At 51.3% G+C, this 12,722-nt stretch overlaps 1 protein-coding gene across 1 annotated transcript; it reads right to left on the bottom strand.

Moving 5' to 3' along the window:
- Positions 1 to 2,366: 2,366 nt before the first annotated feature.
- BNIP3 (BCL2 interacting protein 3) lies at positions 2,367 to 10,588 on the bottom strand. Its single transcript, XM_080621757.1, has 6 exons — positions 10,502 to 10,588; positions 7,301 to 7,484; positions 6,171 to 6,255; positions 3,830 to 3,936; positions 3,578 to 3,727; positions 2,367 to 3,277 (listed from the first exon to the last, which is right to left on the bottom strand). The coding sequence occupies exons 1-6, from the start codon at positions 10,536 to 10,538 to the stop codon at positions 3,226 to 3,228; spliced, it is 615 nt and encodes a 204-aa protein (XP_080477883.1). The 5' UTR covers positions 10,539 to 10,588; the 3' UTR covers positions 2,367 to 3,225.
- Positions 10,589 to 12,722: the final 2,134 nt, after the last annotated feature.

The raw sequence follows: 12,722 nt of genomic DNA, 5'->3' as shown, positions 1-12,722 counted from the left end.
GGTGCTCAGTCCTGCCCTGGTCTCTTCGCTTCTGTGTTTGAGAAGAGCAAGAACAGAACAAGGAACCGAGGTGCTTCCTCTGGTCACAGCAGAAGTGTCACAGTGAGTATTCCCTCGGAGAGACTCTAAGATGCCTTTAACAATGTCTGTGGTGGTTTCTCTTTAAACACCAGTGATGGACTGAAAGCCCAGGGACCGCCCAGCACAGCCCCTCTGGCAGTGGACACAAGAACCCCACACAGATACAGGCCAACAGTGAGGCGCTTGGACCAATGAACCATAGCCCAGCCCCTCCATCTGCTGTACCCCCAGGGACAGGGGTGAGCCGTGGGGTACATTGTTGGGGTTGTAGCAGCATTCATAAGGAATCTTTTATGTACATTTGGATGCAGTGGTATAAAAACCCCACCAATCTTATTAGTTCAAAAGGTGGGGGGAGCAGTTGATCAGAATGTAATTCTGATACCAGTATTTTTAATACAATCTTTGTGAAACTGAGGTTCAGCTCCAACTGCAGTCAGATTAAAGTGTGTCCAATTCCATACCTAAACCTGGAGAGGGGCTTTGGACAAGGGCCTGTAGGGACAGGCCAAGGGGAATGGCTTGAACCTGCCAGAGGGGAGACTGAGACGAGCTCTTAGGCAGAAGCTCTTCCCTGTGAGGGTGCTGAGGCGCTGGCCCAGGGTGCCCAGAGAAGCTGTGGCTGCCCCATCCCTGGCAGTGTTCAAGGCCAGGTTGGACACAGGGGCTTGGAGCAAGCTGCTCCAGTGGAAAGTGTCCCTGCCCATGGCAGGGGTTGGAGCTGGAGGAGCTTTAAGGTCCCTTCCAACACAAACCAGGCTGGGATTTCACATGTGGGAGCTATCATTCAGAAATGAAGGTAATTCTGTAAATCCGTTTCATTGCACAAAGAGTAAAGAAACCCCAAACAGATCCTGCCTCTGCTGTAAAAGGTGCACAATTAAACACCCATGAGAAAAGATTCACTCCCCTTGCATGTAGCACCCACAGCAGCAGGATGTGGACTCATGGTGGAGCACAGAAGGAATCAGTTCTGGCTGAAGGACAGAAGCCAGAGAGTTGTAGTCTATGGGGCGGAGTCCAGTTGGAGGCCTGTATCTAGTGGAGTGCCTCAAGGGTCAGTACTGGGACCAGTATTATTTAATATATTCATCAATGATTTAGATGAGGGAATTGAGTGTACTGTCAGCAAGTTTGCTGATGACACTAAGCTGGGAGGAGTGGCTGACACGCCAGAAGGCTGTGCTGTCATCCAGTGGGACCTGGACAGGCTGGAGAGTTGGGCAGGGAGAAACTTGATGAAATATAACAAGGGAAAGTGTAGAGTCCTGCATCTGGGCAGGAACAACCCCAGGTTCCAGTATAGGTTGGGGAACGACCTGTTAGAGAGCAGTGTAGGGGAGAGGGACCTGGGGGTCCTAGTGGATGGCAGGATGACCATGAGCCAACACTGTGCCCTTGTGGCCAAGAAGGCCAATGGCATCCTGGGGTGTATTAGAAGGGGGGTGGTCAGTAGGTCGAGAGAGGTCCTCCTTCCCCTCTACTCGGCCCTGGTGAGACCGCATCTGGAATATTGTGTCCAGTTCTGGGCCCCTCAGTTCAAGAAGGACAGGGACCTGCTGGAGAGAGTCCAGCGCAGGGCGACAAAGATGATGAAGGGAGTGGAGCATCTCCCTTATGAGGAAAGGCTGAGGGAGCTGGGTCTCTATGGTTTGGAGAAGAGGAGACTGCGGGGGGACCTTATTAGTGTATATAAATATATAAAGGGGGAGTGTCATGAGGATGGAGCCAGGCTCTTCTCAATGGCAAACTATGATAAGACAAGGGGTAACAGGTATAAACTGGAACACAGGAGGTTCCACTTAAACTTGAGAAGAAACTTCTTCTCAGTGAGGGTGACAGAACACTGGAACAGGCTGCCCAGGGGGGTTGTGGAGTCTCCTTCTCTGGAGACATTCAAAACCCGCCTGGACACATTCCTGTGTAACCTTATCTAGGTGTTCCTGCTCCGGCAGGGGGATTGGACTGGATGATCTTTTGAGGTCCCTTCCAATCTCTAACATACTGTGATACTGTGAATAAGGACAAAAATAAGAGTAGAAAGCAAACTGATTGTGAACTGATGCCTGGAATAGAGCACACAGTTGTGAGTTCAGTGAGTCTCCATCCACCGAGTGACTTCTGCACCCAACTCAACCATGTTCAAGAAGGAGCAGTGAAGCTGTTTTCTAAAGGAACTTCTTAGTTGTCAGTCCCAGCAGTAACCAGTGAGAGACTCTTGTTTGCAAAGAGTCCTGTGAGCCACCTCCAACAATCACCAGAGAAAAAGGAATGCCAGAACCGAGTCCACGAGGAACCTTTTTATTTAAATATATAAAACATGGTATTTGGCAAACATTCATCTTCTCATTAAATAAGGTAAAATCACTGGAAGGCATTCCATCAGTAAAAACAATGAGCGAGCAACCCTTGGAAATCTATACAAGGCTGGGGCAGTATCAGCTGCTAATTTAGTATTTTACAGATGAAAAGGCTGAGAAGCGATGGCCTGTGAGCAGATACAACGGAAGAACTTCAAGCAGTTGGCGAGTTAGATCAATGCCTTTGCAAAGCAGCTATTTCTTAGAGGCACCAGAGTCCACACTGTAACTCAAGGCTGTTGTGCACCCCACTTAATAGTAAAAACTGGTGCAGCTTTACTCCGAGGGGCACTGCTCCCACCTGACAGTGTCCCCCTGCTACTCATACCCCAAAGTGAAAGAGCCCACCATGATCTGCCTTGAGTGAGGCTGAAGCTTCCTCACTCCTCCTGTAACACAAGAGGCCATGCACCGTGCGGGGCTCATCCCTTATCGTGGTGATGGCAGCAGCAGTGACCAATACATCTACAAAGCACAAAAGCAGCCACAGGATGAACACTCAGAATCACTACGGCTACACTGGAGCAGGGCTGGCTTTAAACATGGAGTTGTTTTGATTTGCAAAGATACTTCACTACAAAGCAATACAACAGACGTGAACACATCGGAACTTGCTCTGGGAATGGCTGCAGGAGATGTCGGCACCGGATTCCCATCCTCCTTACTAAACTGGGAGCACAGCAGAATGGGTGTACATGAGTCGTGAAGTCACAGCTTGCTCCACATTCCTGCCTTTCCCTCCTGTATTCCCAGGCTCTGCTCCGAAACCAGGCTTGAGGTGCCTCTAAAATGCGCTGCTGGAAGTTGTGGTTGTCAGGCGCCGCCCGATGTACACCCTGAGGAGGGAGAGCACATGGTCAGTGAGTGCTGTGCTGCAAGAGGCACATACAGCACGGCGGGAACACTCTTTTCCATCAGGATACAAGTCCTGTCATTCCCAGCAGGAGCAGCAGCTATAATCCAGTGGGCAAATCAAGTGACTGCTCCAGGACTCAACTTCCAGTCACTGGTGACTCTGTGCCCACCCCTGGCTTTTTCTATGGAGAAGTGTTTATTCCTCATCTTTAGACAGAGAGAATCAGGGGTCAGAATTGGACCTTGGGAAAAAACAGGTCAAAATATAATGTAGCACTGACCCCAGTCCAATGGCGAGCAAGTGGGAAAGCAGCAGAGATGGGAGGAAAACCTTCAGGAATTCTGCTGAGAATATCCCCCCTTTCTTCATCACACTGGTGTTCCTCATGCTCAGGGTGGCTGCGCGCCTGGGGTGCTTGAAAAGGAACTCCCTGGTTAGAGGAATGAAACAGTGACAGCATTAAGGGATGTGTGTTTAGACCAGTGGAAGGAAAAGCTGCATCTAAGCTGACCCAGAGGCACAGAGTACTCACTTTGGGGGGATGTTCTCTGGCCTGCTGGACCAATCCCAAATCCAATCCGCATTCTTCTTCAGGAGCCTTTCCACCTCCCTTCTCCTTTCAAGGAAATCTTCTTCAGACTAAAACAAAGAACCATTGTCAAACACCTCGGAACTGTGAGAGGTGGGAAGCTGGTACTGCAAAACAAAGGTCTTGTTCTGCCTCTACGGCCATAAGCCACACTAGCTCTGGAGCTCGCTTCTCCCATCTCTGCCCACTGGGGACTCTATCACTTCTATGGAAGTGTTTAGATCCACAGAAGGAGAGGAGGGAGATCTTTCTTCAGAGCAGGATCAGAGAATCTGGGAATGGTCTGGTCTGGAAAGGACCTTACAGCTCCTCCAGTTCTAACCCCTGCAACAGGCAGGGACACCTTCCACTAGAGCAGCTTGCTCCAACCCCTGTCTCCAACCTGGCCTCGAACAGGGCCAGTGTTAAAGGATGTGAATGGAAAATATCCCATAGCCTTATCTGCTTAGTAAAGACTGCCCTGGAAATAAAACATCAGAGCTCTGCATTTAATCCTTCCATGCAGGATCTGAAAGTGCCCCCAGCACACACATCTGACTGGCACTTGGCACAAGCAGCTTAGTGCCTGCATGCAGAACTGGATGGATGTCACTGATCTGACAGCCCTGGATCAGGCTCAAGTGAAACCAGTCCCAGTGTGGGGCCAGTGCTGAGCATGCAGCAGTGAGGTGAGCCCAGGTCCCTCTGTACGCACCTCTGCAGAACCCCCTCAAACAGCAGGGACTTTGTTTTCAAGTGAATCACAGCATAAACATTGAGTAAGAACACAGCTTCTTGTTTAATACATGGGCATTCAATGGAGCCAAGGCTTGAGGTAAAAATAGTGTCTGATCACAGAATGTGAATAGCTGTATCTGCACTCAGACACCCTGGAGATGGAAATGGGACAGTGCAGGCAACTGCAGCTGTGAGGGGTTTTGAGCTTTCCCCTATTGGTCCTCAAAGTCTAGGTAACAATCACGAGACACATGAAGGGGTTTCTGGAAATACAAAATCATTGTTTTCCAGTACTGTGCTTTGCTAACCTAAAGGCTGTAATTCCTTCAGCTGGATCCCTGGAGGAGCTGGGGAGACAATGGAGAGTTTCATGTCAAGGAAGAGGCAACAGGACCAAGCAGAGTTTGTGTAGCTTTGAGAACCGATCACATCTATGTGCTCCTGATGCAACTGTGACACTCCATGGAGCTGGAGCCCCGCAAGGCTAAATACTGACAGTGAACTTGTTTTAAAAACAACTGGGCAGGAAAAGATAACCTATAAACTAACACAGCACCAAGGCCATCAAGGAGAGCTCAAAATGACAGCAGACAGTGTCCACTCATCTACAGATAACACAAGAGCAATGAAAAAAGGGAGGGGAGGGAAGTAGTCTTCCCTTGTTTAAACTCAGATGTGAGGGTCCTGACAGCACTGCCCACTGCAGCACAAGGCCCTCAGTGCTGGTAACATTTGCAAGGTTATCACACACTGCTGTTTCTTTTCATGCAGAGGCTCCAAGTGAAATACAATCCTCATTCTCAGTTGCTGACTGGTAACCCTGTGGGAATCAGTCACAGGCACGGAATATACTTCAGTTTAATGAGAAACTACTATCTCTGTACATAACAGTGCAGGGAGAGACTTACCTAAGATAGTACAGCAGGTCTTTGGAAGAGCAGAGACATTTGCTCACTTTTAGTACACCGCTCCCCAAAATGTTTTGTAAGTTTTGTCCTACTAGAGCCGATTAATTACAGTGAAAATGTAGGATTTTAGGCTGTCATCATACAATAAGCTATGGATTGCTAAACCAGGGTTAACATACAGCATCCTCCTTCCCTGCTTCTCAAAGATATCTACTGATTTTCTTTGCAAGCATGTAAATGTGCTAAAATGAAATTAGAAGGAACGGAGGGGAAAGAGGAAGCTTCTGAAGCTCTGATGGTCACTATAGAACAATGCCTGCACCCACCCTAGTGATGTGTTTCCTACACATCTCAATGCAAACCTCAGTTGTCTCCCATCTGCTGGACTCACATCACAATCCACCCAGTGAGCAGAGCAGAGTAACCTCTGTTCCACCACAGATGAGAGCACTTAAATCCTTCTGGAAAATCCCAGATACAGGTGAAAACATAACCCATGCAAGTCAGATACAAACACACAAGGCCTGATTCTGCAAAGATTACTTTAAGTTACTACATTATTTAAACTCTACATTATCAGCTTCACCTCCTCTTGCCTAATGCTGGGTTTCAAACAAGGGTAAGGAATCCTTTCTCCCAAAGCAGGATGAGGTTTTTACCTGAAAGCTGTTCTTTTCTCCACTGCTGTGACTCTCTATTTCCAGAGCTCTGTGACTGTCCTGAGGTGTCTGGGAACGAGGAGGGCTTCAGAAATGGAAGCACAAGGAAGAAAACTCATTAATTTGTGATGACAGTTTATGGTATGCACTGAAAGCTCATCAGTGGAGCTCACCTGCACCCAAAGAGCTACAGAGCCCTAACCAGAACCTGAGAAACTAATCAGTCAGTAGGGGACATCATCCAGCCACTGTATGCAATTCATCTTTGATTCTCTAGCACTCTGCTAGGAAGCTTCTGCCCAGAGCTGTTCTCAGCAGAGATGCCCAGAGGCTGGAGGATTTGACTTAGGTTATTTACTAATAACAATGGGCAGCAAATGACAAAGGAAATTGGGTTTGGTCTGAATTCAACTGGCCAGGTGAAAGTATGGGAGTTGTGCATCCCACTGTCTAGTCTGAGTCCTGTAGCTCCCTCCCTTCTTTTCTTTTATTTAAACCAGATGTAAGCTGGTTTGTTGTGTTGTACTTGTGTTTTGTATCTATATTGTAAACTGTATCTAGGTGACAACTCTTCAGCAAGTACACAGGAACTATTAGCTGATGTACCTCATTACAAAACACAAGCTGCTCTTTACCCTTGCTCTTACAATCCTGCTCCAGGCAGCAGTGTGAGCAGCACTCTGTGCTCCTAAGGACAGCTCTGACACTGCCTGCACAAGGTATGATCCTTGAACACAGCAGCTTCCCACTGCTCCGAGTATTTAATTTACTGGAACACGGCTGCTGCTTGTACATTAGCACTAAACCCATTGCTCAGCTGCTGGACACCTCTATGGGAGTACAGCAAAACCCCAAGGGGGCATCTTCATGAGCTGTGAGAAGTCTGCGTCCTCTCCCCTGTAACTTGCTTTTGGTTTCAGGACGGGCTCTAACACAAGTGCCACTCTAGTACTTAAATACCAGTCTTCTAAAGACAAAGTTTTCCTATGTCTCCCTCTTTGCACTTGTGTATATGCATGTGCACATGAAAATACATGTGTGTAAGCATTTCTCTGTCTGCCTCTTGTGCATAAAAATGGCTCTGTGTAGTAGAGACCTTCACTTTGCTTACAATAGAGCACTCTGTTTACCTGTCACAGTGTGAGCTTTCTCTTGAACTGCTTCTTCCAGATTCGTGTTGAGCATCAAGGAGTATTTTCTCCATGTCACCATTGTGAATGGAAATGGAGGCTGGCACTTGCTCCTGGCTTCCCGCACTGACACTGCTCCCATTGCCGTTGCCATTGCTGCTGAAGTGTAGTTCCACCCAAGAACCTGTTTGGCACAATTGAAAAGAGAACCACAATCAACCAAGTGCTTATGTATAAGAGATATGTAAACTCTGCTGCTGAGCCTCCCCAGTGTGCTGGTGCAGGACAACCTGCACAAGTATTGACACCTCTGCTAATGAACATGCTGGAATGCCAAAGGGCAGAGGGGCTTTTATCAGCGCGCTTGAAACCCCCACAGGGCTGAAGAGCTGGCGAGCACACCCAGTGTCCTTCTGCTGCTGAGGAGCCTCTGGTTGGAGATATGTTTAATTCTTATTGTTCAACAAAGGTGGCAGCCAAACAAAATAATCTCAAGGACTTTCTGCCAAAAGCTTATTTGTTCATTTACTGAGCATATCTGAGGCCCCAGGACCCAGCAGCCCTGCTCTGTTTAGCTTTTGCAGTAAGCATTTTCAGTGTCACTGTTAAGCAACAGAGGATATGTGGCAACGACCAGATCATGTGTTTGCTCCTCACAGTATATTTACCACAGACAGTCGGTCACATGCTGTGTGTTGAACAACAACTCCCTCCTGGGCTGGCAGCACCCAACACACTGCAGGACCTGCGGCTGTTGCCTCAGTTATACAGCAGCTCAAGGCTCAGCTAATCTCTGAATTACACAAATGTCGGGGCAAGTCACCTCTGGAACATGTTTGTGTGGGTAAACAGCAGCAGACAGAGGTATTGTGCCCATCCCAGAACAGTTTCCAGGCAATACAACAGTGAGTACAGGAGGGGAGGGCAGGTGAAAGTCCCTGCTTTCCAGTGAGCGCAGCAGAAAGCATGCGTGAGGCATGAGCAGGGAAAGGGTGTTTCTAAGGAAGAGAGGCTGGGGCAGAGCCCGGGAGCTCAGCAAAGACAACAGCAGGAGCAATAGCAGAGCAGTTTTTAAGGTATGCACAAGAGCAGAAGCCAGTGCAGAGCCCTAGTGTGAAACAGAAACACCAAATGATGATGCTCCTTGTGTGAAGAGCCTGAAGATTCACTATTCTGTGATTCATAAATGAAATGAAACCAGCAAAAAGCCAAGCTGCTCAACCTGTGTTAGAGGAGAGATAGTGGTGCTATTAAAAAGCCAGGTGACCACAAAGTCCCTTGGATGGAACCATGCTGGTCACCCAGCTCTGAAGGGTGAATAGCCTCTGTTACGGAACAACTGCTTTGCTGGTTTGGTTGGGTTGTGTTTCCCCTCCCTGTGACTGTGTGGTATGTGCCTGGGTATGTGTTTATACCCACACAAACTCCTTCCTGCCCTTTCCCCCCAAACTTATGAAAGCGCAAGCTGTTTTCCAAGGAATGAGCACAACCACTGCAGTTTAATAGAAGGCAGCGTCCACCCGGAGCTCCAGCTACCCTGTGAGTACCAGCATGCTCCCACTCCACCTCCCCTCACTCCTCAGCACGCCCCACCTCAGCTTCCACCCTCTGCTTATGAGAGCAGAGCACTCAGTGCTGGGGGATGGCTCTGCAACTGTCTCCGTGTGGGGCCAGAAGCTATTTTCTCCTGTAAAGACGTGTGACATCCGAGGCACACTCAGGTTTCAACAGGCATCAACACAACTGCTCCACACAGCAACCACCACCTATGGAAACCGCACTGGATACAGCGCGGGGAATGCACAACAAAGCATGGAGGAGGTTAAATGTAACCAGGATTGCACTATTATCACTGAATCACAGAGTAGTTTGGGTTCAAAGGACCTTAAAGATCATCCAGTTCTGACCCCCTGCCATGTGGATGTGCTTTACCCATGTCCTTTTATTTCCTTTAGACACTTCAGAGAGTGAGGCTGTGCTGGCGCACCAGGAATGTGCTGCTGCATTATCATTTACAGATAAAAGAGCCCATATCTTTATGGAGTTGGAAATATAAACAGATAAAAGCACATGTAACATGGCAATGCAAACTCAACAGACTGAGCGGTGGCGAAGGGTTTTGAAAGGAGAGATCCTATGCTACTCTAGCCCAGGGCATATCTGTGGGAGGACAGATTAGCACTGAAGTACCAAGTCAGCTTTAAAGTACTCGATCAGCTCCGGGCTGCTTAATTTCTTAAGATACAGCTTTCAAAACTGCTAACAAAAAGGCAAAATTCCACCGAAAGCCAAGAATGTAACCTCAAACTGCTGAAGCCAACCGTGTAAATCACACGGTCTCATCGAATCCCATCCTGGTTTGTGTTGGAAGGGACCTTAAAGCTCCTCCAGCTCCGACCCCTGCCACGGGCAGGGACCCCTTCCACTGGAGCAGCTTGCTCCAAGCCCCTGTGTCCAACCTGGCCTTGAGCACTGCCAGGGATGGGGCAGCCACAGCTTCTCTGGGCACCCTGGGCCAGCGCCTCAGCACCCTCACAGGGAAGAGCTTCTGCCTAAGAGCTCATCTCACCCTTGAACGCACAACTGAGCTCAGATCCTTCACCTGACAGCTAAATCTGCTTCAGACTCTTCCTACACGCAGGTCAGTGCCGCTGACCCCGAAGTCTCCTCAAAGGCACATCCCAGAAGCACACAGACGGTTTCTCTTGGCGAGGAGGGGCTGACACCACAGCGCAGAGACCTCACCAGCGGCGATGTGCATCCAGCCACGCTTCAGCTCAGCTGCACAACCGAGACGCCCCAGCGCTCTGTGACCCGTCCTCCCCTCCGCCTGCCCTGCTCCGGCTCCAGGCAGCCCTGTGCCGGCTGTACCGGGCCGGTACCGGCAGGGCGGGGACGGAGCGCCCCAGGGCCCGCCTGCCGCGGCGGCCGAGTGTCCGCCGGGACCCACCGCCCAGCAGCTAGCCCAGCCCACCCCGCTGCCGCCGGCACGGCCGCCAGCCGTTACACCGAGGCCTTCCCGAGCAAAGCGGCCAGGCGAGGGCCGGGGCCGCCCGTCCCCAGGCCCATGCAGGCAGCGGCACCGCCCGTGCCTCGGGCAGGCCCATGGCGGCGGCCCGACCACCCACCTCAGCGCAGCGCGGGCCGGCGGGCACCGAGGACCCCAGGCCCGGCTCCCCCCGCAGCGGCCCCAGCCCTTACCCTGCAGGTTCTCCTCCTGTGGGCTGAGCCGCGACATGGCGCGGCCGCACCAGGACACGCACTGACCGCTGCGCACCGCCACTCCTGCGGCCAGCGCCTTGACGTCAGCCACCGCCCCGCTGCTGCCATTGGCCAGCGCGGAGGGGCGGGGCCTCCGGGGCTGCTCCCTGGCCGCGGGCACGGGGAAGCTGCGGGGTATCGGGAGCGGGCCCGGGTTCGGGACGGCCCGAGCTGAGCACACGGAGACCGCACAGCGCGTTCCCAGCCCGTGCCAGCGCCCCGTGACCGGCCCCGTGCTGCCCGTGACTGCGTGCGGCGCTTCCTCCGTGAAGGTGCGCACGGCGAGCGGAGAACCGGGACTGGGAAACGGAGAAAGGGGGTCTGGCGGTGAGAGCCAGAGTGGTGACGCTGGACCGGGCTCTGGGAGCGCCCCTGGGTAGGTGGTAATTGACTGCCCCTGGTTTGGTGTTCGGCACGGTCACAGGGGTCTCACATAGGACATTGCTCAGGGAAGGCTTGTGTTGTGGTTTGCAAGCATGCACTGATTGACTGCAGGGAGTTTATGAACACAAGTAAATCCAATTATAGTTTATTCGGCCAGAGGCCAGGTGAAGGGTTATTTACTTAATGAGAGCAGGCAGGCGTTTTATCCAGGCTGAGATTGTTTTCATTGGTGTAGTAGAGCTTTCTACAGTACACAGTCATGGAGCCCAAGTACCATCATGTATCACTGAATCCCAGCCTGGATTGGGTTGGAAGGGACCTTAAAGCTCCTCCAGTTCCAACCCCCTGCCACGGGCAGGGACACCGTCCACTAGAGCAGCTTGCTCCAAGCCCCTGTGTCCAACCTGGCCTTGAACACTGCCAGGGATGGGGCAGCCACAGCTTCTCTGGGCACCCTGGGCCAGCGCCTCAGCACCCTCACAGGGAAGAATTTCTTCCTTATATCCAATCTAAACTTCCCCTGTTTAAGTTTGAACCCGTTACCCCTTGTCCTGTCACTACAGTCCCTGATGAATAGTCTCTCCCCAGCATCCTTGTAGGCCCCTTTCAGATACTGGAAGCTGCTCTGAGGTCTCCACGCAGCCTTCTCTTCTCCAGGCTGAACAGCCCCAACTTTCTCAGCCTGTCTCCATACAGGAGGTGCTCCAGCCCCTGATCATCCTCGTGGCCTCCTCTGGACTTGTTCCCACAGTTCCATGTCCTTTTTATGTTGAGGACACCAGAACTGCACACAATACTCCAAGTGAGGTCTCACGAGAACAGAGCAGAGGGGCAGGATCACCTCCTTTGACCTGCTGGTCACGCTCCTCTTGATGCAGCCCAGGAAACGGTTGGTTTCTGGGCACACTGAAGCCGCTCGTGTTCATTTTCTCATCCACCACCACGTTTTTAGGTTAATGTGTGTTTACTTTGTCTCCATGTGCCAGGCCCGGTGGCTGCACCCAGCCGCGGCTGTAGGAGCGGAGCCTGCCCCGGCTTGGTGCTCGTCCCGTGGCTCTCTGCTGCCCTCTGCTGTCCAGCAGTCCCGCCCGTGTGCCTCGCTCAGCACGGACACGCCGGCAGCCCTCAGCGCAGAAAGAGCGCGTCCGGCATTCCAGGGATGTGGCGGTCTCCTCCCTTTGTGCTTAAGGAGCAGAAAGCTCAGCGCTGCATTGACACTTATGCGGGTGGACGGGCTCAGGAGGGAGGAGGGGGTCGCCAAAGTGACTGTGACCTGCTGATGCCATCACCTTTTCAGTCTTTCCCACAAAAACCCCAAACATCTACATGGAGGAGTTTACAGCACTGGACACCCCCCCATCCGCTCCACTCTGGGACCCAATAGTAGCTCCACCATACTCCCCAGGGCAGATCTGTGCTGTGACCATGCCTCCTGGTAGCACAAAACCCCTGCAAGTATTTTATGTTCTGGTGCTGTGCAGACCCTGAGCATACCCTATGTGTGTTCACCAGGGTGAATTACAAGGGCAATGTTGTTTCCAAACCGATTTCCTCTGTTGGGGGTTTCTGGCAGCATCAGGATACAGGAGGAATCTGGGAAAAAGTCAGGCTCTGTTAGGGGTTTCCTGATGAAGCCCAGGGAAGCAGGGAGGAGGGACCCACGTTTTCCCCTCTGCAGGATGCACTTCACGGTAAGGCAGCTGTGTGGGAAGGTAAGAAAGACAAAATATTGTAGTTTCAAGCCCACTGTGGTGGGAATATCAAGCTGGTGTCCAGG

The sequence above is a fragment of the Psittacula echo genome (genome assembly GCF_963264785.1).
Source record: "Psittacula echo genome assembly, chromosome: 6".
NCBI classification, from domain to species: Eukaryota; Metazoa; Chordata; class Aves; order Psittaciformes; family Psittacidae; genus Psittacula; species Psittacula echo.
The sequence above is the reverse complement of the archived record's forward strand: the minus strand, read 5'-3'. Positions and strand labels throughout refer to the sequence as shown.